The sequence below is a fragment of the Brachyistius frenatus genome, unplaced genomic scaffold, assembly GCF_029030835.1.
Source record: "Brachyistius frenatus isolate BFR_SWC_R1_liver_20210118 unplaced genomic scaffold, ASM2903083v1 Contig_74, whole genome shotgun sequence".
Taxonomy (NCBI): domain Eukaryota; kingdom Metazoa; phylum Chordata; class Actinopteri; family Embiotocidae; genus Brachyistius; species Brachyistius frenatus.
Genome location: NW_027210673.1, coordinates 772,273 through 798,020, shown reverse-complemented (window position 1 = coordinate 798,020; position 25,748 = coordinate 772,273). Strand labels below are relative to the sequence as shown.

The window sequence follows — 25,748 nt, the reverse complement described above, 5'->3', positions numbered from 1 at the left end:
GGAAAGACATCACAAAACACACACCTGTCAATCACCTGGTTTGGCCTCTTCTATGAAACTGTGTGCTGATGAAGCTGAGGAGGAGAGTGATAGTCGTTCTGATGGATCAATGGTCTGTGCTGAATGGCTGGCCCCGTGCAGAGGTGGAGATTCAACATGATCCCCCTGATCAGCTCCAGAGGTTCACACAGCTGGACGTTTGGTACCTTTACCATCTACTGGCACAGTAATACATGGAAGTAAAACAAAAGAGAAGTATGAGGCAACACTGTGCTCTCAAACATGGAATATTGAAGGAATTCCTGGCAGAATTCCTGGGAACGTTTGTCTTGGTTGTGAGTAACAAATTATGTTTTTTACAAAAGTCAAAAATGTTGCTCTCTAGTGCATGTTATCTATTTGCTCTCGCTGTTTCAAGTTGCAGATAAATACTGTATTTGATTGAGTTGATGCGCTGTATTTTCTTTTATGATGTTATCGTAGAGATATTTTAAAGCAGCTTAAACCCCGTTGTTCTCTGCCTTTCTGTTTGTCAGTTGTTTGGCTGCGGCTCGGTCGCTCAGACAGTCCTCAGTAGAAACACCTTGGGGGAGCCTCTCACCATCCACATCGGCTTCTCTGTAGGCCTGATGATGGCAGCGTATGTGGCCGGTGGAGTGTCAGGTAACCGTGATTTCATATCGCTCTTCTGCAGTTGATTGATTATTTCCACTGAAGTAGAATTTATCTCACATGAAAAAACCCAGCAGCTCTTTATGTGGCCCTTTGAACTGAATGCATGTGTGATACAGTTTAATGAATATCACTGTCCATATATAACTGTCAATATATGTCACATAATAATAATGTGGTTAACAGTTGCATATTCAGCACCTTTGCTGCCACGTAATCTACTGTTAAGCACCACAGACTCTTTGATGTGTTCAAAATAATTCACAGTTAACACAAGCAGCCGCTGGCAGAACATAAAACAATCTGACACTGCTCTCTTGTATGTGCTGTAATGAAAACATTGTTACTCATGAGGCTTGCAGCTCATAACAATATAACTTTATGGGTTCCTGTCCAGGCATGTGCCACCTCCTCAGCAGGAACGTGCCAGCTCTCTGTCCACATTCAATGAATGCATACTGACCATTGATTTGTTAGCACTCGTCCACAGCCTCTCCGAGGTCGTACATAACCCCGGGCACTAAATGTCCTGCGATCCCCATTGATCAGAGGCCGTGTTCATCTGTCTATGACATAGAACAGACTCAGTCCAAACGAGGATGCTTGCCTCATCTAAACAGCAGCTACATTTGATGCCAACTCAAAGGACAAATAGTTTGTTAGCAAAAGATCCCAAACAGATTTCTAATATATATTCAGAAAATAAAACCTGTAATGATGTTAGCACAGCTTAATTAAGAATAAGAACAGATTTTTGCAGCCTCTTGTATTTGTGAGGTTGAATTTCTGATAAGAGACCATTATTCGGCCTGTTTACTCCTGAGCATATATAATAATCCCCTGAACCGCCCTGGGGGCTGCTCCCCTTCTGCTGCCTCTCGTAAATGTGACGGCCTCACTAATGAAGGAGAGGATATTATGCCAGCGACCCCTCCACCCACTGCACCCCTCTTTCACTTTGCTTTGTCCTCCGTCCCAGGGGGCCATGTGAACCCTGCTGTGTCTCTGGCAATGGTGATTCTGGGCAAACTGAAGATCTGGAAGTTTCCCTTCTATGTCATCGCTCAGTTTCTTGGTGCTTTTGCAGGAGCTGCTGCAGTCTTTGGATTATACTATGGTGAAGTGTCCCTTACATATGTATATAAAACCAAAACAAGCCAGAAAATTAAGCCAACTCTGAGCTGTCATGCTGCATGTTCGTCACTATAAGTTACAAAATGGGTCCCTGTGCACAGTTACAGATATCTACTCACCTTTTTCACAGATGCCTTTATGGACTTCACCAGTGGGATTCTGTCAGTGACCGGAATCAATGCAACAGGTCACATCTTTGCTTCATACCCTGCGAGACACCTGTCAGTCCTCGGTGGCTTCATTGATCAGGTGAGCTCTGGTCACTGTGACCCCATGACCTCCCCTCCTATTCTGCACTGTCGCTCCCACTCAGGCTCTAAATCCGGCAAAGTCTGGCAAATGTGGCTAATGCAGAATTGATTGCCCCATTTAGTTTGAGAACACACCCTCTTCTGCTCAGTTTTGGGCCTAATGACCCATTTCCTGGCATTCACTGGAAAGTCACATCTACTTAACACCATTTTCAGACTGTTTAGTCTGGGCATTAATCCAAAAATAACAAATCCGCCAGCTCAAAACTGTTAAAAACCACATCAGGTGAGCTGCCGAGATAAGTCTAATTAATGGAAATGTGTTTATGTTTCAGTCATTTCTGTGTAACAGTGGTGCTCAGAGGTCAGACAAAAGCTGCAGTCCCCTCTTTAAATAATTAGTTGTGGCTAAAGCCTATTGAATCCTTAGGATTCGGCTTGTTTTAGTGACCCATATCCAGTCAGGAGGAATCATGTGCACAATCTGTACTGTGAAAATGTAATTTTAATGTACCACATGCAGCCTGACAACCCTACAGGGTAACGATACATGTTTTGTTTTTTATTCATTTGTTTACAAATATTAAATAACAGTCATCATAAAAGAAAAGAAATGTACACAAACACATTCACACCATATCAGATATATATATAAATGCAAAGTAATTGAGGTAAGAAGCTAAATGTTGTTTCAAAGACCTACATAAAAACAAGATAAATAGGACTACATGAAATAGAATGGATTTAACTCTGCGATTGGGAAATTGCCATGTTTAAAGTGGGGTTTTTTTGTGTTTTTTTTTAAGTGTTAGTCCTGCAACCATCTAAACACTGTTTTTGCAACATGTGCTGCTTTGCTCCTGCAGGTGGTGGGGACAGGTATGCTGGTTTTGTGTATTCTTGCGATCATTGATGACGGAAACATCGGAGCTCCTAAAGGTGTGGAGCCGCTGGCCATTGGCCTGATCATCATGGCCATCGGTGTGTCCATGGGGCTGAACTGTGGCTACCCGCTGAACCCCGCCAGAGACCTGGGGCCCCGACTCTTCACGGCTGTGGCAGGATGGGGGATGGAGGTCTTCAGGTAACCTGACGTCAGGATATTGACCTTAAAACATCTGTTTTCCAGATAAAATGTCTTATTGGAGTTTATTGTGGGATTTCTCTCATGTGCCTGAGTTGAATCAAATGCAGTCAGTTACTTGTACTGTCTTGTGGCAAAACATGCCATCATTTAACAACTGGTCCGATTTATTAATTAGAACATTATACAGTATGAGACGGTGTCATTTAAAGCTGTAGTATTATGGTATTAACATAACATCTAAAAGGATCAGATGTCACTTAATTAATGTATCTATATAGTTAACTGAAGTATTTTTGTGTTAGACTTTGTTTTGTGTATATAAAATGTAGTGTGATTTGATGTTATTTTTATTAACAACAATTTAGTAGTTTATAGACAGATGATACATATATTTCTATGATGTACATATTGTAAACCCATTACAGATATATCTGCAGGCCTGTCTTCAAATCCTTCTGATGTCCATCCATGTATTTATTGTGTTTGTATTGCAGTAATGGTTGCTGATAAATAAGATAAATAGGACTACCTGACTACCTGACTGCATTTGATTCAACTCAGGCACATGAGAGAAATCCCACAATAAACTCCAAAAACAGCATTTAGATGGTTGCAGGACTAACACTTAAAAAAAAACCCACAAAAAAACCCCAACACTTTAAACATGGCAACTTCCCAATCACAGAGTTAAATCCATTCTATTTCATGTAGTCCTATTTATCTGACATGCTGACATGTTGTGTTACATAATATCACATGCACTCGACAGACGCAGTCGATGCTTGTGAATGATCCAGCGATCCACAGCGGCCTCTCTGCCCGCTGCTTGAGCATCTGCCGATCATATCTTCTTCTCCCTTTTCTCTCCTACCGGTGCTCGCAGCACTGCAGACTACTGGTGGTGGATCCCAGTGGCAGGGCCCATGGTGGGGGGCGTGGTCGCCGCCGTCATCTACTACCTGCTCATCGAGCTGCACCACCCCCGCGTCGAGGAGGAGAAGCCCCACGAGGATGAGGATGAGGAGGAGGAAGAGGAAGAGGATGAGGACAGCAGTCTGAAGGACAAATATGAGATGATCACTATGAGTTAAAAAGACATTAATCTCCAGGATGGACTGGTTTTACTGTCAATCAGATGAAGAACACCCAGCACAGCTTCCATGTGTCAGGACAGGCTCCCTGTGTCCGTGTGCTCTCGTTAATAGCAAGATAGGCTGTAGTTACACTTCTGGTTGACTTCATGCTCTGCAGAGACAAGCTTGTCAGCACAGTGCCGACACCACCAACACCTCTACCCGTACAAATAAAGTCAAATATATTATGAAACGTTTAAAAAGCTGCAGCTAAATACCACCACAGGTATGGTTTTGCTACTGTGGGTTATGAGTACTGGGCTCTCCCCTCTGCAATTTATTTTTTATGTTTCATAACATGCAAATCTCAGTCCTGCCTGTTTCACATTGTTACTTGTACTGTTCACTGCACATATGTGTTGTAAATACTTTTGTATATATAGAAACATTCCCTTTATCTGGCTGTACTCATAATGACGTAATAGCTTTACATGCATGCCAGTCTCCCTTTAGCTTTGGTCCCATTTTACTCAGTTTGTGATGACATTATGTGAATATTAACTTTAAACTTTAAACCTTTGTATGTTTTAATTGCACTTTTTTGCAAACCACGATGAATTCTCCTTGATGTTTGTCATTATTTATTTGTTACTCAGCATTGTTTGTCTACATTAAAAATCTATTTCTGAAGAGGTATTTCATTACTTTAAACTGTGCTTAGACATTTCTACCTAAAACGCAGTAAGATAGGTTTGTTGACATAAATTTGTCATATATGCTCGTATATTCCATCAAATACTGTGTAAACTTTGATAGTGAATGTGTTGAACAGAGAGAAGACAGTAACAGTAGACGAGTACATTCATTGGTATCCGACTGAACACTTTCAGCGATAAGAGATGGCTCATTTGTGTTTAGTTGACTGCAGAGGATGATGAGGCCTTAGTGTCAGCTCTGAGCATTATTCTGTAAAATATTTCCTGTATGAGCCCATCACTCCAGTTTATGTCCTGATTTTAACCTCACCTCAGGCGGTGTGTGTGTGTGTGTGTGTGGGGGGGGGGGGGGGGACTTCTACCACACAAGAAATAAAGATGCAAAGGAAAGGTGGTCATACATGAAGATATAAAGTAGGAGCGCCTTCGTCACAGCTTTGGTCGGCAGTGAGACTTTACTTGAGTGTCAATATCAATGCTGCAGTGTAAATTTATTCTGTTACACTGTAGGTACACCATTAAATAACAAAAATGTGTTTTATTAATTACGGGACAAAGTCCAGGTGATTAGGTGCCAGTACTTTTACAAAGTAAAAATCTTGAATTTAGATTTTTACTTAAAGACTGCAGAGACTCCACAAAGGTTTAACTATCTGGTTTCAAATTAAAAGCACATCTCGTCCTTGTACCTCAATAAAAATCAAGAATCTCTAAACATCTTTCATTTTAAGTGACACAAAGTATCTCTTACTTCGCTGAACAGCCCAACATAAGTGTGGGCTTGATATTTTAAATTTCACACTTCTGCAAGTAGGCATATTGTATATTACTTTTGGGAGCCTGTAAATGTCAGTGTGCCCTTTTACTAATCTGCATATTGGACCATAAATGATTTCCAACTAAGTGATATCACAAAGTCATGTTTATAGGAACACGTTTAAACTTTTTTATGTAAGGTGAGCACAAGAGAAACCTTCCCTCTGCAGCAGATGAGTGTGAGAACAGCCTTTCAGTGAAACACAAGGACCCAAGTAACAATAAGCATAACACTGTTTTAATGGAGGGAAGACTTTAGGTAAAATTATTATCCACGTATGATCAGACATATTTACTAAAATATATCAAGTATTCATTTAGAAAACTGTAAAAGTCGCAGCTTACAGTTGTAGTTGAACTACTTTCTATGCTGCTGGGTACTTTACTCAATTACAAACCCTCCTATTTTAGTGGCTCATCGTCTGTACCTGCGAGGTCACAGGAAATAACCGCTCGTATAGACTGACCGGCAGCTCAATAACGACACGTGTGCAGGTGCATGTGATTCTTGTCTCTCACCTGCTGCAGGCCGGGCGCTTCGAGTGATGTTGGGAGACGTTAGTGTGCTGATTCAGCCGGGCTTTGAGGAAGCGGTGACAGGCTGTTCGACATTAAGGAACAGACTTCTGAGAACAGTGTCTATCAAAATGCATCTCTTCTTCTATCTCTCTCTCTCTCTCTCTCTAAAATTACATGTGCACACCAAACAAGTTCAATATGAAGAATGCCGTTTCTCCAAAGCACCTCAAACCTTCAACTAAACTGACAGACTCAGCTTTTAGACGTGTGAGCATCGCAGCGTTAGCTTCATTTTGCTGTTGGCATGTTGTTTGAGTGTCCAATTTTTTCTAGAGATAGCAGCATATTATTTATTTATTGAGAAAGTCAAGCATGTTTTCATGAGATATTTGAATAAAATCTAACTGAAGCTCTTCAGACTTACTGAAAGGAGGAGTGATGAAGCTCCACTGACCACTGGACAATGAAGTGGGAGTGATTTCTGTGCTTCCACTGTATTTCCTTTGTTTGTTTTGCAGTGTTCACGGGGAGCTGTCACTCAGTTCAGCGTGGGTGACACTCAGCAGGCTGGTGCCACTTTTACAATTGTCCCTGCAAGCAGAGACAAAAGGTGCTGCTTGCTGATCGGCCGTGACATCAGCTCCTAGCAGAGAGCTGGAATATTGACAACAATGTTAGGACATTGTTTCAGATACAGAGGAGCATACGTGGAAGGAGAACTGTGGGAAAATGGGGTCCAACATCAATATAAACTCACTGGAATACAACTCACCGCCCGTGTCGGCCAGAAAATACTGAACCTCAACTCTTATTGAGGGCGACTCTGCTTGTTCATGTCACAACCAGCGACAGCAGCTGAGGATCCGCATTGAAAATCAATAGCAGGCCACATTCCACTGCATGTGGAAATGCATGTTTCCAGGATCTGACATACACTTTCCTATGGGTGTTACATTACCGAACATGAGGCAAAGTCATCAATAAGTATGGTCAAAGAATAACAAATGAGGAGGACATGGCAGCAGGCAGTCATGTAGCTGAGGAATATAAAAGTGTTTGACCAGCTGTTTCCTTCCACCAACTTTACTCAAATAGATATTAATATATTTAATATTTGGAGTTAACGTTGTCAACCACGGCTCAAAGGCGAGTTCTCCTGGAAACAAACCATGTGACAGGTTGTCTGTAGCTTTGTGCTGCTGATGTTGGTGACTCCTCAGCTGCTTCAAAACCTCTGAACACCACCCTTCACCTAAAGCAGCTGCTCCCCCTGCTGTGAAAGCCCCTCTACTGCATTCAACAAGGTTCACTAAACAGTATGGATGGATTTACCACAAGTCAGATGAACAGACTGAAAACGAATTAATTACATAATACATATGACAAACATAAATATATATAATTTGTTGACAACGTTTTCCTTTGGGGACAAACATTAATTTGAAAAAAAAGTTTATTAATCGAAATAATATGGTATTGTGGGGCCTCTGCTGGTTCCCAGTTCGAGTAGAGATGTACAAAAAAGGAAACACATTCACATAATCCAATACATACAAAACTCATTTATGAAGCAAGTTATAAATCCGGGATCTAATGATCCCTCCACCTGAGCACTTGAGGTGTGCACAACGAAAGTTCAACATACCCAGGCTCTCTTTGCCAAAGCTGGCTCAACAAAGCTGAAACTCGCCGTCAGAGATAGTCGGTACCACGACGGTAGTTATCAACTTACTCAGTTAACTTGGGTTTTCTGCTTCAGGCTCTGAGCACGTCCACATAAAAGAGGAGGTGTTTGAGCATCTGACCAATCACGAACATGGACAAGTGTACCGACAGCAGAGCCACATATGATAAAAACTATCATTTAAAAAACAACAACTATGAATGAAGTTAAAGACATAATCCACACATCCTAAATGATAGAAGGATGTGCAAAAAAAAAAAATCCGACTGTGTGACTACGACGCCGAAGTTGAAATACTTAGCCTATAATATCACCTTATCATAAAGCGTCCAGGAAGATCGGACTAATTACATGCGGATATTTCATTAAATTAATGTACTATTAGATGTATTCTCATGACGTGTATTTGTTATCATTTCACCTAAGCCCCGGAGGCGTCAAACGGACAGAGGAGCAAATAAATAAATATAAAATCATAATTCAAAGCGAGAGGTAGGTTTACTGTCAAATCTTATGAGTACAAGTTCAATGCTTCTGATAGTGCATCAATCAGTCCCTGTTGTAGGATGATATCAGTAAAAAAAACAAAAACACTGAAATTAATCTATACCTCATAAAAAAAAACTCACCGGGGAAAGACACAGAGGTTTGTCGGTGTCTGAACACACTGCCCCCCCGCAGAGGACCTTCTCACTCCGCGTACCGAGCTCCGAGGGATCTTCTCCTATTAGTGATGACACATTTCAGAGAATTGATTGGTCAGTATGCGGTACTTTGGTACGTTTTGATCCGATACCTCGAACATAACCTGCTCGGGACCAGGTTAAGTTTGCAGCATAAGTTACTATGGTGATCCAGCCATCTTAAAAGAGAGCCAGCTTCGTGATACTGACAACGCTTGGCTTTAGTCTCAGCATACCTCGCTAACCCACTAAGTCTCACTTCGTAGTTTACCTCCCTGGTGTCCCCGTTTCTATTCAGTTGTGTTTTGCAGGTGCTGATTGGAGGGTCATCAGCATCAGCGAGCGACACCTGGGCCCAGTCTGCTGTCTCGTTAAATCCCCAGCACCGACACAGCAGGATCACAGTGACGATGTTGATACTTAAAAGGTCTTTTACCTTAAAACTTGCATCAATAAGTGAATATTGCACAGATTGGAGCGGGCAGATTCTTTTCCTCATTTTAAGTCATCTTTTGTCTGTGGAGCAATGATGGTGTTAAAGAAAGGAGATGCAAAATATGTGGTTACAAAAAAAAAAAAAAAAAAAATCCCTGAAGCAAAGGCTGAACTAAAATCCGACACTTCCCACAATTCAATTTAACAGTGTATTTTCTGAGACCCATCCTGCCTGCTTAAGGCCAAACACCAGACTGTGACACAAGTTTCTGTTTTGTTTTTTTCCAACTTTCAAGTCAGATGTAAACTGTCTGGTCTCAAATCCGGGGAGTGGCCCTTTAAAAGGTGTCTGCACAGACGTCAGTAGTACACAAGACTACAGAAAGCCAAAGAGCTCACGCTTCAGACAGTAAACAGGGATCTATTTTATTTTGAACGAGTCTTTTAATTAATGCATTTCAAGTACTCCAAAAATTACATCTCTTTGCACAATACAATTTGAAATTTTTTTTCTTTTAGTAAAAATGTTCAAAGTGAACAAAAATTTTCGATACTGTATAAAACACAGTGAACATTAAAATCAGACAGTAGTATTACTTTTTAATCTTGTGTTCTTTCGGCCTACATCACCTACAACATTTCAACTCAATTTTGGACATTTTCAGTGCACGTTTAGCTAAAAACTTTACCAAGACTACGAAATTAAAAAGAAAGTAAATTTACAGGCATTATTCTTCTGCGCTTCTACCCAAACCATGCCACAGTATAACAAAGACAAAAATGAGGATGTAACATTAACTCCATCACACTGAATTGTTTTTACCATTGATGATGGTGGAGAAAAGTATCATAAGCAAACTCCGGTTCAACTAGCACATATAAAGAACATAAATAACTTAGAAGAGAGGAAAGTTTGTCACATATGAACATCTTTGAACAACTTACTCTGGAATTAGAATACAAAAGAAAATTAAACAGATGTATCAAAATGTAATTTTTCATTTTCAAATGAAATGCAAATTTTTCGAAGTTCTGTACAAGTTTACAGGTAAACTGTCCGGGCCTGACCGTCGGGACGCGGCCCGGGAGATGAAATTTAAAAAGAGCTCCATTTTGTACAGACATGAGAAGTTATAGCAACTGCCGACCCACCTGATTCATCTGACGTGTGAAATTAACCGAGACATGTAGCTGTCCATGTCCCCTCCAGAGCACATGTGTGATCATTAAACACCATCAGGACAGTGTTGTAAGATATTAATGTGATTAGTATTGCATGCAATTAAAAAAAACAAACCAATAATGCCAGGATCAAATAAAGTCAGAGCACAGAGAACCTGTCCTTTCACCACACATCACGCAAAATCTGTTCTGTATTGTTTCTGCAACACTTTGTGTGCACTCTAAATGAATCGCAGGATTTTGCACAATATATCGCGATCACTTCACCAAATCCTCTCTGTTAGTGTTGTGATTTTCCAAAATGCCCCTTCGCTGCAGCTAAAGGGAGGAAGAAAACACCTGAGGTCGAGCAATCCCACAAAAGAAACAATCAAATCTCCGTCCTTTCATTCACCTCAAGCCCAGAAACCGAACAGGTGCCTCCAGTTTTTTATAAAAACCTGTGCACAGAGATCAGCTTCATAAAGGTTTATGGCACGCTGATGTAAACTCAGACCGAGGACTGCACTCATGAGCTCTTAAGGGGATTCGGTCCTTCAAACAGCTGCTTGTCTCCTGTGGAAGTGGTGAACACACTGAGGAATGTGTTAGTGAATAATGTGACCATACTGCTGCGTTACACCGCTCGCTCCAGCTGCTCTAAGACAAACATTAATAGCTGTCAAAGGAAATAGTGTTGAGTGACATACAAATATTACAGACCTTGGTCAATTAATAGTCACATTTAATAAATGTGTCCGCATGCCCACATTGAAAAGTTCTTAGATTCGCTATCTGAAGAATAATAGAATGATTTAATCTTTACTTTTTTTTCTTCTTTTTTTGTGTCATTTTTAAAATGTATTTCCACACTCATGTAAACTAACTCTGTAACATGATACACTGTCACGTCTACGCTACGCCACAGCAGCCTTCACTTTCCCTCGTCTTCATATCCGAGCAGGTAGAATCATCATCAGCTTCAGTTAGTGGTTATTCATTCTTCATTATCAAAAACTAATGTTGTACCAAACTAGGTGACCTTCCCTTTCTGCTCCATAACACTATACCTCAGCTAGCTTGTTACACAACATGGGCAAAACATGACTTTAGCAAAACAAGAAAAAAAAAAAAACCAAGAAAAAAAAAAGATGAAAAAAGGGACCTTGAACAGAGAAGGCCTAAAATGTGGGATATGGTGACCTTAGTGTTCAAAATCAAAATCTAGCATTGCATGAAAGTGAAAGAGATCCACCTGATTGGACTGTGAAGAGAACTGATGGAGTCAAATCCTCAACAGCAGCGTCCAAGGAACTCATCACAACCATCATTCCTTCATTTATGTGTTAAGAATCCTGAGAGCACTAACCAAAAGTAAAACAAAAGAAAAAAAAAAAGAAGTGAAGAATTACACATTTACAGTAGAAGAAATAGTTTGTTTTCACTTATGATACACTAAATATTTACAGTCACATGCAGAAGACAGTCTGCACGAGAGACCGGAGCCTGTGTCTTTTGCCGTTTGACATGTGTAAATCACAAAAGTGCCGCAAATCCCCACTGAGTGTCTCTCATTCCCGGCTAGGATGGCGAAAGAAAAGCACAGAACAATTTCACCAGCAGCCACGGGCTTGTCACTCAAGACGACGTTGCAATAGAACAAAAAAAAAAAAAAAAAAAAAAAAAAAAAACACATCACAGAATGTACTAAAGCTACACATGATTCCTTAACTCCTTGGCACTCCTTAAAAAGAAAGAAGAAAAAAAAAGAAAAGATGGAAAAAGATGCTAGATCGCACTGCATTGGGAATGGCTGATGGTCGAGTCCACTCCACAAAGTGCCAATCGAGTTGCTAGATAGTGTTTTACTCTTTTTCACGTGTCTGTTTTGTCTGCAGATGGAGGATATGATGACGACTAACAACCATGTCAGGCTTTTCTTTGGATGGAGTGACGCTTTTGTTTCCCACTGTAGGCACAAGGAGGAGCCAAGGCATTGGGGGGCGGGGGAAGGGTGCTGGGTGCGGGGTCTCAGCGTCTCATCTGGCCCATCTGATAGTTCTCTCTGGGCTGGCGGTGGTGCCTCTGGGGCTGCGCCTGCCGCTGAGGCTGCCTCTGGGCTTGCCGCTGGCCACCGTGCCCGCCGTGGCCTCCGTGCTGGTGGGCGTGCGGGTGCTGGGACTGGTGCTGCACCTGGGAGTTAGCCTGCTGCTGCGCTCGTCGCCTCTTCAAAGTGCCTGTCGGAAGAAAGAGCGCTTGAATTGGGACGGAGTTGAGCTTTACTCCCAACAAACGTGGTCGTCAGCAGTGGGATCACGGTTGCTGGCTTTTGAAAGGTCGGTTTGTAAATGCACGGCCGTATCAGCAGTCCCCCTGCAAACATTGTAGTCCTAAAAGTTTTTTTGTTTTTTTTGACAGACCCCATTTGAATTGCTGAAGCTCCAGTTTAGCTGATGTTCTCATAGTGTGACGTGGGACCACCATTTCTGTTTGATAAGCAAAGATTTCCACACATGATGTGAGACTAATACACGGTGATGTTGGGCTCTCCCAGAGGAAAGATGCCGAGTGTCATACTTGTCATCTTTCCTCTTGGAACGTGTGTATTATTCAGTCCTTCCAGTCTTTTCGTGATTTGTTTCAGTCAAAAATACTCGATTTTGCAGCTTTTCTTAAAATTTGTGACGCAATAATTTGTGACGTTTTATGTGGATGTTTTTGTGGTAAAATTGCAGAAAAAAGAAGAAGTAATTTGTTTAAAATACCTGATGAAGAAAGAACCAAAAGTAATCACGTGTAACGTGGCGTGATGGCATTAGCATACGCCACATCATCGCCAACAGCTGCAATATATTTGAGCTTTCATGTTGCCAGAGTCATAAAAGTGTCTTCACTTTAGAAAACACACAAGTCTGTGACTGCAACATAGAATACAAAGGTTACATCTGCTGTAAAAATGAGGGCTTTAAATGCTTATATGACTTGTATAAATAAATAATAATAATTGAACAGAATCTGAGGGGGAAGTGCGATAAATAGTAGCTTAATTCTCATAAGACTATTTCCCTTAAACTCTGTCACTTCCGATTTTGCAGTTTTTCCTCTGCATGTGGTTTGTGTTGTTGACGAGAGCAGAGGTTGACCGACCTTCCTGACTGTAAATGAGGAGTTATTTTTGTTGATAAAGCAAGTTTTGTTTGAAAGGCTCAGTTTGAATTGCAATACCTCCAGCAGAGCTTCTACCGAGTGTATTTACTGCTGGGAATTTTGCATAATTGCAAGCCCCTGAAAATACTGTGGAGATTGATTGAATTTGCATTAATTTTTGGCATCAAAAGTTTACGATTTTCCCGGGAGGATTGATTAGTGTTAACTAGTTTGGTTGCAGTAGCACAAGATCCTGTATGTAGATTTCTGTTGTATGGTTGGAGGGTTATGAGCTCCATTTCAATACTGACTGTTGAGGCCCATAACTGCTTTCATGAAACTGTTTTTACAAAATTGTGACCAAGTAATCCTCATTAAAGATTGCTTGTAATTGACAATGTGTGATTTGAGCTTATTCCACTGGATCATTCAACATATTTAACATTTTGTCAAGAAAAAAAAACCAGTATCTGTCATTTCCATATTTGGAGAAAGACTTAGTAAACATCCTCAAATTTCTATCTAATGTTTTTTATTTAAATGAAAAACATGTTTCCGTGCAGAAGAGAGGCAGAAGCTCACACACGACTTGGTGTGTCAGCTAAATGGTAAAATAGTATTTATGAAGACATATAAAAGCTAAACGTTCTCTGGTGAGATGAACTTTGTAAATGTCTGGACTCACCTGGAAGTGGTTTGGGAGGGGGGAGTTTGGGGTTACTGCTCGGTGTGTGCACACTACAGATCTTAATGAAACCAGCCATGAGCATGATGAGGGCAATACCCATCAGCAGCACTGCCCACCAATGTGCCTGGGAAGACAAAGAAGCACAAATCAAATCCAATCTGCGCAGAAACAACCTCATAATAACCAATCGTCCAATCACAATCAAGAAGTCGATACGTACCACGATCCACTCTGCAATGTTCTCATAGAGCTCGGGGTTGAAGATGGCCTTCTTTAGCCTGGCCAGCGGCCCGTCTGCATCCACCAGTCGGCACTTCATGAACACGTCGCAGTAGCCCTTGAAATCATTGCAAGGCGAGCCGGCTGGCAGCGTGGTCACTTTTTTATTAAAGAACCGAGCCAGGCGCTCTGATCCTGTGCTGCTGCATGTGTTTGGATTCACTGCGGAGACAGATCCCAGATATCTCAGCACAATTCAAATGACAATAACAAATAAACCTCAATAACATTTTATTTAAAAGACTCGGTTATAAAACGATGGGGTGTGTGTGTGTGTGTGTGTGTGTGTGTGTGTGTGTGTGTGTGTGTGTGTGTGTGTGTGTGTGTGTGTGTGTGTGTGTGTGTGTGTGTGTATGACTCACTCTTCTCCATGCAGCACACGTGGCAAAGCTCAGTCTCATCCTTGCCATCTTGGCTGGCACAGGTGCACGCCTCAAGCCCGTATTTCTCGCAGATGGAGCCGGAGCAGCCCTGCGGGGAAGGAGCATGAGGGCAGGTGAGATCAGACCGTGAGTGTATGAATATAAAGTTGCAGGAGGTGTGAAGTCTTCAGCCACTCACCCCGTTGAGGCAGACTTGCGTTTCTCCGTGGCAGGCGGTGAAGTTGGCCTTGGGCTCAGATGTGGGGCACTGGGGACTGACTCCGTTACACATGCCCTGGTGAGCGCACTCCGACTCCTCTCTGCACTTCTCATTATGGCCCTTGTATGAGCACTCAGCAGTACAACAAGGACCCTGGCTGGGGCTGGTGGCAAGAGAACAGGGTTGAGTCAAATCTTAGCACAAATTAGCTTTTAGGTTTTCCTCATTACAGTTCAAAAAAGCCACCGAAAAAAGAAACCATCCACATCTACCTGCAGACTTTGTTGGACTTTAATTTGCACTTCTTGTTGTCGGGCTGGTTGGCGTCGTAGCAGCACTGGTCCCTGCACTGATCACTGTAGCCACAGTCGCACTCCTCTCCGGGCTCCACCAGGCCGTTACCACAGATGGGCTGGCCCGACTCTGTCAGAGGGAAGGAAAAATAAACACTGAGGCTGGTTCCCAAAAAACGGTATGTTTTGTTGAACTCTTGACTTTTTGTACAGACTGCTGAAAGTTTACCAGACATTAACACTGAAAAGTGTCTCATGACAAAACCAGATCAATATTGTTCTGAAAATAATGAGCTTCTGTAATAACAGCAAGCAAAATCAAAGAGTGGAAATAGAAACGGACCCTTGAGAGAGCCCAACGCAAAAACCCAAACAGCCCCTCTGTCAGTGTGTTGGTGGAAGAGCAGAAATATACAGCAGTACGGGCGTTCTGGAAACCCACACCAGCTTATTAGTCATATCAGCAAAACTAATGTGTACAAGACTTCAAAACGAGAGCATGTGCAAAACAGATCAACATTTTTAGGCATACTAATTATGTGGTGAAGTAATCAAGTGACCTTTAAAACACGTGTTTGTTGTGCTACTGATTTGAAAGTTGTGACAAGTGTGACATTTGCAAAAGAGCGAAATGAAACAAAAAGAAAAGATTACAAGGAACACTCCTACAATCTGTGGAATACTGTCAAAACTGGACTAACACCAAGATGGCCTTTCAAAGCCAAAACCAGCCAACACGTTGGTGCATTTCTAGCTGCCTACATTAAATTGCTAATTAGAGCAGGGAAACAAGAGTCCGAATAATATGGTGGTTTGAAGAAGAAGGTCAGACAAAAACAGTAAAACGTACCAACAAAACAGTTGCTCCTCTTTTTCTCCAGCACCTGGCTGATGTTGCGAACGCTGCAGATGGAGAACTTATTGTTGTTGAGCTTGTCGCCCGACGTAGCTCTTGCATACATGATATAATTGCCCTTCTCTTTCTTGTCTTGGCTTTTGGATTCTCCTGGGGTGCACTCGGATCCAGAGTCATGCTTCCAGTGAGGAAGACACAGATAATCAAAAGGTTAAAAGAGGAGGGGATGAAGTGTACGAGCTTAATAAATGCAGAAGTGCCACATAAATGTGACACTTCTAAGTAACTCACCGGGGAGCCAAAGTTGTGTCCTACTTCATGTGCAAATGTGATATGGGAGACTTTTGGAGGTACGTGGGAGGCGTAGTTCTGTACAGTGATTATACCCGTGTTGAGAGACTTCTTTTTTCCATCTGAGTACAGCTTGCTTTTTTCACAGATGCCTCCAGAGCTCCCTGAGAAGTAAAAGCATAGCTGGAACAAACCTTCTTCCAAAGCACAGCTACAAAACATGAAGCCTTTTACTCATTAAACATTCATTTTAAACACGATTCATTTCATCATTACTCAAATAGTGTCCACATGACATAATGCTTCACTTGGAAACATAGTACAGTAACATGCTTACAGTGCATGTTACAAACACATCGTTTGTTATTGCTGGTAAATGACACATAACCTCTTGCTTTTTCTGTTATAGCTTCAAACTAAGAATGTGGCACAGAAACATCCGAGTTACTTTTTCACTCTATAATGTCAGTAACACTGAGCAGCTAAATACATTGCTGGGCCTGTAATGATAACCTCTGGGAATCATCACATCTGCATATGTTGATGTCTGAAGCTGCAGTTCAATCAGTCAGCATTTCCAATACCAAACTCCACTGATATTCTTTCTTATTGTAGCTGCAGTGTGTAATTAAAATCATGGTTGCTTTCGAAGATTGAAGAGTGATTGACTGAATGAATGAATGAATGAATGAATGAATGAATGAATGAATGAGTGCATATATCCCTCTAAAGCATTCAATGCACTTTAAAATGGTTTAAAAAAAAAAGAAGAAGAAAAAGTTATGTGTGTATTCATCTTTCTTTAAAAACAGGACAGACTGTTTGCTGTCAGTACCTGAGGGGGCTCCCACCCAGGCCAAACCCAACACCCCGTCGTCAAAATCTCTGTCGGTGAAGACGTAAGCCAAGCAGTAGTCATCGTGGTTCTGCTCTGAGTTCAGCTCCAGGAACTTCTCCACCCCGATGTTAGCAAAGCGGAATGGGTTGGACTTGTCTCTCTCATCACTGGTGGTGTTTATCTGTGCAGGAGGACGAGGATGATTTCAAAGGGAAGACCGTGACCAAAGCTGAAATGTGAATTTGAAAGCAGCTTGGAAGTAGAAAGACTCACCCTGATCCTTTTCACCATGAAGCTGATGTTACGAATGCCCATGAAGTCTGTGCCCTGATAGATGGCATCAATGGCCTTGACATGACTGGAGATCTGATGGAGTAACAAATGACAAATACAATTTTAACAGCCTGTAACAAATGACAAATACAATTTTAACAGCCTGTTGACCAAACCTGAAGAATCTCACCGCTAAATTCAATCCACACTGTGTGCAGCTATAATCTAGACAATACTGAATGTACATGTGAAGAGGTACATTTTAAGTAGCTTAACAACCAAGTAGTTTAACCAGTAAAAAAATATTCTTTCCTCTACATATTACAATGTCACTGAGTGAGAAACAAGTGTGATTCTCTTTGTTTCTTTGTATTGCGTTCAGTCAGTGTGTTAACTGATGCTACAACATCCAATCTTTTACATTCTTCATACTGAATTCAAGGAGCAATGTCATTTTTTTGGAGAATTTTTAAAAGGAATAGTTTGGCATTTCAAGAAGTATGTTTATTGGTTTCTTTGCTGAGAATAACATAAGAACAGTGATGCCACTCTCATGTCTGTAGTCTAACTCGGGAAGGTGCTGGGAGACAGTTAGCCAAAAGAAAATTACATTACACATTACAGTACAAATCTCTCACTGCAATTAACAGCTCGCATGGAATTTCTTGCTCGGCACAACAATGCACTGATGTTCCCTAAACGCCAACGGTAGACGCTAGTTAGTGGGGCTGCGCATGGAGAAGCATCCAACCCCCACTCAGTTACTGCAGTGCGCACAAGTGACAGATATGTGTCCACAAATTATTTGAAAAAGAGTAAAATAAGGTGTTCCCATGGAAGATTGACTTAAATTAAAATGGAGTGATTTTATCTTAGTGGGTGTGCCGCCCAAACAGAGTCTACGTATGGCAAATGCTGCGTCGGCTCACTGATTCTGATGAGATTTACTTGTGCATAAATGTAAGCAAAAGTCCTGCTTTTTAAATCAACAACCTGTTACTGTGGATGTAGCCGCGGTAACAAAATTAGGTACCAAAAGATTTTTTTTGTTTTTTGAACGCAATATAATATCAAAACAATTCATTCAGTGCCGCTTAAGTACTGAAGTTGGATACCCAGCCCTACATACAACTCTCCCTGGACAGTGAATATGGATTTCCAAAAATGTCAAGCTATTACTCAGCCATACAACATTTTACAATTTAAACAGGCAGTCAGTCACTGTTGTGTACAACCCTAATTTATGATCATTTTCTTCTTTTGTTCCTCTGTTGTAAGTGTTTGATTCACATCCTGCACTGAATAAAAAGGTGTAATTATTCAAAGGGTAATTGGTTTCATTAGTATCATTTATACCAACTCATTGTTACTGTTGGTGAAAAAAATGTGTCTCTGCACCAACCTCAGACAAATATTACTACCAGAGTAGCATGTATCACGTGAGTGACTCGGCATTACCTGAGCTATGACAGCTTCTCTGGTCTTGTAGTACTTGAAGAAAAGGTGGTCAGTCTGGATGAATAGCTGGCAGGTGTTCTTCTCAACCTGTGCCATCCTCCTCTTCCTCAACAGAACAGGCTCATTATAGCCCATCTCAGTGTGGAGCTCCTGGTGTGAGCGACATGGGAGGGGGAGAGGAGGAAATAAGACGGTTAAATAAAACATATACCGTGTATGGTATTTTCAGCCAAACAGTGAGTACATAAATAATGTCCTGTATTTTTAGGGTTCGGTTCTTAAGGTGCAGTATGTTTATGAGCTGGATTTCTGCAAAGGAACAGGTACTTTCTATGTCACATCCAAGATTATGGCAGGAAAATAGGCAGAAATAAAAAGGAGCAAAACTGCAATGAACATCCAATTTAAGGAAAATATATTTTATCAGTTCAACCAGACAACTGGTTGACGCCTTTCTCAAGCGAGGAGTCCCAGCGTGCCATTACACTTGAGTCTCAGAGTTTAGCACATGAATCATGATGACAAGTTTTAAGGTACACTGGAAAAGTTGATGTAGCTTTCTTCCTTCCAGAGAGTACAATGAGACCCGTAATAGCTCCTCTCAAATAAACAAATATCATGTTAAACCTTAGTCAGGATGATTGGCTGAAAAATGCTGTAAACTGCATGTTGTAAATATACATGTAATAACCATGTGTAATTTAACAGTGTACAAAGAAATGACATGATGTCAACCTCCAACTGAGAAAAAAAATACTGAGTGAGAAGTGTTCAGTGTGTGTGCTAGTTTCATTGTACTGTATTCATGTGTGACTAGTAAACAATGCAGTGCCTACGATTAATCAGACAGGTTTAGTGTTGAGGAGTTGTAATGACACATTTTCTTTTGAGTTTTAACGCACGATATTTCCATTGAAATAATATTTCAGTGGCCATTTGTTATTTGTTGCCAAGTTGTGCATGTTTCCAGGCTCCATTACAAACGTGAAGCCATGCAGACACTTTGAAAAGGCATCCATGAGGTATCTCTGACCCTGACAAAGTAGGAGAAATTAAAATTTTTCCTCAACTCTCTTTAGTAAACCCTGTCAGGGTTTAACGTGGTGAGGGGTGAAGTTCACCTTGGGTGGCTCCACCACAGCAGAGGCTTGGTACTTCTTCATCCTTTCGAACACGGAGCCATCGGCACAACCTCCCTCTGGGCCGTACTTGTGCGGGTAGTCTGAGTGAGAGAGGCAGACACAACACTGTTAGGATTATGGGAGACAATGTTAGCTACTTAACCCCCTGAGTCACTCTATTTCAGGCGCTATTCATGATCAGCTAATGGATGTACTTACACGGCACTTGAGCCTAGCTTTGCTGTGTGAGCTGTTACTTTCCTGTCGCTCTCATTAGCGATTCCTCTCACATTTCTGTTTAATTTGCCCCTCAGCCACATGCTATGTGTACACAGATGATTTGAAATTAGGGGGTGCCAGTGTAGTGAAGTGTACTTGGTGCTCACTATTAGAACCAACATTGTAAAGACTGTTTAAATGAGCCAGTAGCCCAAGAGCACAATTGTGTTACTCAGCTAATGAGCACCCCGGGTTTCTGTGCTCCCCCGGGGGCGATCACACCAGTCTGCCTCCGTCAGCTCAGCTGTCCTAACCTTGCACTTTCCAAGTCACACATTTACATACATGTATATCCTATTAAACATACTCCATTATTACAAGAAAATAACCTGTCAAAAGGATGCGTGTAGCTGAAGTTGCTAGGGACTCACGTATGTCGTCTTCATGGTAGATGACAGAGTGGAAGGGCACGTCTTTGTCCCCCAGGTATCTCTCGACAGGCTCCACGTAGTAAGTGCCATGGTAGCTCTGAATGAAGCCCTCAAACTTACCATCCACAATAGACCCATGAGTCAGGGTACCTTTCTCACCTGGGAATCCAAGTTACAGAGGGATATGTTAGGAGACTCACACAGGATCAGGTAGTGACATTTCAGACATATGTAACCTGCAGCAACACATTAAAACAATTATATTGCATTTACAGTCTTACCATAGATGTCTCCCGTGTAGATATGAGAGGTATCAAATGGAATCTCATCTCCTGAAACATCCACCTTTAAATCTTGGGCAAACAAGGTGGTGTCCCTCTTCATTCGTAAATTAAAATGCCTGAAATTTAAAAAAAAAAAAAAAAAAAAAAAAAAAATGCAACACAAACACAGAATATGTTTGAATGTGAAGACACTGTAGGTCAGAAAACTTGTCTCTGGATTCATGGATTCATTCTTCCAGAGTGTGAGCTTTTAGATTGCTGGTGTGGATCTGACTTTGGCCTCAGTTTTGGAAGTAAGCAAAATTGCCCCAGCCTTTGCGAAAAAGGAAAATGCAAATGGAAGGGGGGGGGAAGTGTCAAAGCAAGTGCATTGGCAGAGAGAAAACATCGAAGCTGTTTTCCATTGCAGAGGGGAAACTGCAGGCTTTATTTGGTAAGAGAGCGAACAGAAAATTAGGACATCTTGAAACAATACTGTTTTTTGTTGATCAAACATATGGCAGGGAAACAAAGATGTTACAGTAAACCTTGGGTTTCACATAACACCTACATAGAGCTCTTACTGTATGCTCATATGTGTAAGTTACTGTTCTCCAGGTTCACTCACAGCAGCTAAATTAACTGAGAAAACACAAGGTCTTTGTAAAAATGGAGATCTGAAAACTATGGTCCAACTTGATACGATAGCAAACAAAGGCCTTTATGTGTGTAATGCCTACTGAATCCTTGTTGTTTTTTGAGACTTAAATCTCATGGGAAAATATGTGCAATTCATTAAAATTCAATCTGAGATTATGTTTATACACAACACCAGCAAAAAATATCAGCTATTTCAGACACGCAAGAACTGTGCAAGCGTTTTAGGCAACCTCGATGTTGTTATCTATCACACAGTCCCATCAGGGAGGCGTCTGATTGGTCCCAAATTCATTCTGCAGTATGACAATGAGCCCAAACAGGCAACAAGAGTCATAAAAGGACTATCTTCAGCGACAAGACGAACAAAGGGTCCTGCAACAGGTGGCACGCCTCCCCCCCACAGAGCCCTGATCTCAACATCATGGAGATAGCCTGGGACTGCACGAGGAGACAGAAGCAGCTGAGAGCTTAAATCCACAGAAGAACTGCGGTCATTCTCCAAGATGTGTGAAATAATGTACCTGACAACTACTTTGTAAAATTGCACACGAGTGCACCGAAGCGAACTGGGGTCGTTTTGAAGGCAAATTAAATAAATATGAACCTTTCATGGCATTGGTTTTTGAAAGCATCCCCACACAAATATTTTGTGCCTAAAACTTCAGCACAGTACTGTAATAAAGTATTTTGTTCAAACCAGGGAGAGGTGTGCTGCAAATTCAACAATCTGAATTGTATCTTTGGCTTTGTCATGAATTTGAAAGGAAAAGAAGCAGACACGTTCCTGTTTTTCAAAGGAAGAGACATCTTCCCTCCGTGTGTTTGTTTGCACAGCTCTTATCATTTTTTCCCCTATTAAGCAGCATCTGAGTTTAGGAACAGCAGGTCCTGTTACAGACAGGACGAGAAACAGCCTTTGCCAAGAACCCAGCCAGATGGTCGTGACTTTGTCAGGGATTGAGTAAACGCTTTCTATCAAACAACACCACCTCTTCAAAATACGGATTGAGGAACCGTGATGAGGACTATATGTATCCATCCATCTTCTACACTTTGAGTGGGCTCCCACTCAGGCAGCATGTGTACAGAAGAACCTGATCCATCACCGGGATAACTAACATGAAGACAAACACATTCACCCTTTCAGATTCACCTAACCTGCATGTATTTAGATTGTGGCAGAAACAAGCTGCAATTAATAATTATTTTCAGTACTAATTTATCTGCCAATTAATCTTCGATGAATGATTTGGTCGATAAAATGTCAGAGGATAGTTAAAATGCCAGTTACAATTATTGTGAGTCCTATTTTGTGTCTATAAATGGCTTGTTTTGTCCAACAAACAGTTTATACCCAAAAATATCCGCCTACTGTCACAAGACAAAGAAAAGCAGCAAATCTGCAAAGCTTTAAAGGTTGAACAGGGGAATGCCGGTTATTTTTCCTGTCGTTTGATCAAACAATGAATTATTTGGCTCCAATGGAGTCCATAGACGCTACACCGAGAAAAAAAAACAAGGCTGACAACTTTAATCCATCCTCGTCACAGATCAAACGCGATGACCCTGACCACTTTTACAATTTGGTACAACAGGATTAACATAAACAACTTTTAATCATACAGTAAATCCCTGTAACAGCAAACCTTGACCTTTAAATCATAAACAATACAGGTATATGGAATCAGTTTTGCAAATGAGTTAATAAAAAAGACGGGCACATATAGGAATGAGCAATGAGACTTAAAAATATACAGACACATATAAACTTTAGGTTGATATCTTAAAAAAAAGAAAAAAAAGAAAAAAAGAACACAAACCTTCCATGGGCATGAAAATCTAAATGAAGGAACTTGTCTTCATGTGAGAGTGCCCTCTTGGCCCTCTGATGCATGCTGTGCACAAGCTCTGTGCTGTAGGACAGGCCTTCATAGTGACGGATGTACTTGTTCAGGGGATTCCTATAGTGTCCTGTGTGAAAAGAACAGAGTGATGCTTATTAGATATTAATTTAAAGAAAATTACTAACTGTAATGTAAAAAGGATGAAATGTAAACGCTCAAATGCTGCGGGAGTAAATATTAGTCCATAGGTTGTTACAGCCTGGGTGCCACAATGAGTCTGTCACAGACTTTGCTAGCTGGAACAGAAACATTTGTTTTGTATGTTTAGCCAAATACTTTTAGGATAAGGTGCTAAAGTTTGAGTCTTTGAAGTGGAAGTGGAACAACTACATTTCACAGTGAACAAGTGAGGCATGTTGGGATGGTTCAGGTCCCCATAAGGTGGATGATCCGGCAGATATGTGACAGGGAGGATTAAAATGAAGGAAAGTGACAGTAAATCAGTTTGGTCTGTTTTCACATTCAGCTAAATCTGTTTAAGTCAAATGAATGCCAGTTTTGGAGCTGCGCTCGACAACAGCCCCCAGCGTCGCAGCATAATTATTTTGCCACCAGAAGAGTGGGTGGTGGGCTTGAAGGAAAAATATTCTGAAGCATCTCCACCCATTTCACCAACTACTTCACACTCAAAGTCAACTGACTAACGTCATTTCAAGAAAACATACGAATCCTGTTCAGGACATCTATCCCCCTCTAAATAATACTAGTCTGTTTTCAGTGTACACTGAGCATTACTGTATCTGCAAAATTGGATTTTTGCTCCATCACATGTAAACCAGAAGAAAACATTTTCTGTAAATAGAGTCTAGTGTCTGTAATTAGGGCTCTCTGGCAGCTAATTATGTCTGACTAGTGAGCCAGAAATTACAGGATTCTGTGTAACTATGAAACAAAGATGGATAAGTAGACCAGGCTTCAGCTACTTCTCTCTTCATGTGCTGTATGAAATATTTAGGTGGTAACATTAAATTTTTCATTGAGGTGACTATGAGAAGTGAAGGCCGTGACTGCAACTCGGAAATGTCTTAATTTCTCAAGCGTTGCAAAAACTGAGATAAAAGTTGCAAGGACTTGTGATTCTTACATATCTATGATTAAAAGAAAACATAAAATATTGAATAATCAACACAAAATATTGGGTGAAGTGAGCCACATGAAGTTGTGCTTGGTACTTCCGACAGTTTGACAAGAAATACAGCCCAATTTAAAAAAAAAAAAAAAAAAAAAAAAAATTTAGATTGCTAAATATAAATATGGATCTTATAATTGAGTGAGAGTTTTACAGAGGTAGGTTTAAGCAGGTCATTTCATTTTAGGGGTACAACATTGCAGTCTAAAAGCACAGTGTCAGGATATAGGAGGCGGCGTAATAGCAGTAGCCATCAATACTGCATTTTACAGAGGATCATTTCGTCTTCCAACATTAAAAAAAAAAAAACATACAGAACAAATATTTTTTTTTTTTTAAAGACTGAACCCAGACTGGTATCAGCTGAGAGAGAGAAGAATAGCTGGAGGAAACAGCGCTGACCGGTGACAACACGCAACACAATTAAGATAGCAAACGCAAAACTTGAGTCATTGATCTCGCACACGGTTCATGTAATGTCACGTTTTTTTGTTGTTGTTGTTTTAACAAAAGTATGACCGGCTGCACGGCTGACTGGCACGAAGCTACCAGCCCGTTAACCCTTCTCCATCTTCTCATAACAATGGCTGTCGGCGCTATCCGCACGATAACAACAAAACCGACCATAAAAACCGGTGACAACACGCGGAAATAACCCGGCAATATCGCTTTTATTTTCAGTAAACCGCACGAATCCACGTCAGCGTTTGCGTCAAGTGTCATTTGCCGGCTCGGAGTAAAACGGTAAAAAGGGTGCAGTCCTCTTCACAACAAGCAGGCCCTTGCTGATCCCTCCTGTTAGCTAACGAGGCTACCACGGAGGCTTTCTGCTCAGCTTCATGGATTCAAACACCACCCGCGAGCTTTTCTCTCAAAATGCCCCCACTCACCTTGGGTGTAGTTTAGTAAGGAGACGAAGAGGAAAACTTGAAGTAGAAGCATGTGTGACAAATCCATTGTTAGAGCATTGATGCCGTTTTCACTTTATTGTCCTACTTAGATAGGCGCAGACGCCCTGTGTGTTTATTGCAGCTTCCTCTCATCGCCCTCTCTCTCTCTCTCTCTCTCTCTCTCTCTCCAGCGCC

The 25,748-nt window shown here is 41.2% G+C and overlaps 2 protein-coding genes across 4 annotated transcripts; one reads left to right on the top strand and one right to left on the bottom strand.

The window, feature by feature from the left end:
- Positions 1-36: 36 nt before the first annotated feature.
- LOC138626503 (aquaporin-9-like) lies at positions 37-4,862 on the top strand. 3 transcript variants are annotated; one of them, XM_069708184.1, is made up of 7 exons: positions 37-335; positions 537-663; positions 1,652-1,789; positions 1,937-2,055; positions 2,924-3,141; positions 4,028-4,130; positions 4,179-4,862. In XM_069708184.1, exons 1-7 carry the CDS (start codon positions 234-236, stop codon positions 4,233-4,235), a joined length of 864 nt encoding a protein of 287 aa, XP_069564285.1. In that variant the 5' UTR covers positions 37-233; the 3' UTR covers positions 4,236-4,862. The 3 variants fall into 3 exon arrangements, with proteins under 3 accessions (XP_069564285.1, XP_069564284.1, XP_069564283.1); XM_069708183.1 differs by having other exon boundaries at positions 4,170-4,862; XM_069708182.1 differs by having other exon boundaries at positions 4,028-4,862.
- A 4,613-nt stretch (positions 4,863-9,475) lies between these two features.
- LOC138626502 (disintegrin and metalloproteinase domain-containing protein 10-like) lies at positions 9,476-25,723 on the bottom strand. Its single transcript, XM_069708181.1, has 16 exons — positions 25,554-25,723; positions 23,451-23,601; positions 20,989-21,107; positions 20,708-20,866; positions 20,058-20,158; positions 18,937-19,086; positions 17,479-17,571; positions 17,203-17,386; positions 16,368-16,531; positions 16,071-16,254; positions 15,200-15,350; positions 14,907-15,090; positions 14,708-14,816; positions 14,287-14,507; positions 14,064-14,190; positions 9,476-12,468 (listed from the first exon to the last, which is right to left on the bottom strand). Exons 1-16 carry the CDS (start codon positions 25,618-25,620, stop codon positions 12,263-12,265), a joined length of 2,370 nt encoding a protein of 789 aa, XP_069564282.1. The 5' UTR covers positions 25,621-25,723; the 3' UTR covers positions 9,476-12,262.
- Positions 25,724-25,748: the final 25 nt, after the last annotated feature.

What these genes read in the sequence shown, in the direction of transcription:
- LOC138626502 (XM_069708181.1), bottom strand. Translation starts at nt 25,620, where the DNA reads ATGGATTTGTCACACATGCTTCTACTTCAAGTTTTCCTCTTCGTCTCC. An exon ending in CTACACGGGAGACATCTATG is followed by an intron (nt 20,867 to 20,988) that starts GTAAGACTGTAA and finishes TTGGATTCCCAG; the next exon opens with GTGAGAAAGGTACCCTGACT. An exon ending in GAGAAGCTGTCATAGCTCAG is followed by an intron (nt 17,572 to 18,936) that starts GTAATGCCGAGT and finishes TTACTCCATCAG; the next exon opens with ATCTCCAGTCATGTCAAGGC.
- LOC138626503 (XM_069708182.1), top strand. Translation starts at nt 234, where the DNA reads ATGGAAGTAAAACAAAAGAGAAGTATGAGGCAACACTGTGCTCTCAAA. An exon ending in TGGGAACGTTTGTCTTGGTT is followed by an intron (nt 336 to 536) that starts GTGAGTAACAAA and finishes TCTGTTTGTCAG; the next exon opens with TTGTTTGGCTGCGGCTCGGT. An exon ending in AGTCTTTGGATTATACTATG is followed by an intron (nt 1,790 to 1,936) that starts GTGAAGTGTCCC and finishes CCTTTTTCACAG; the next exon opens with ATGCCTTTATGGACTTCACC.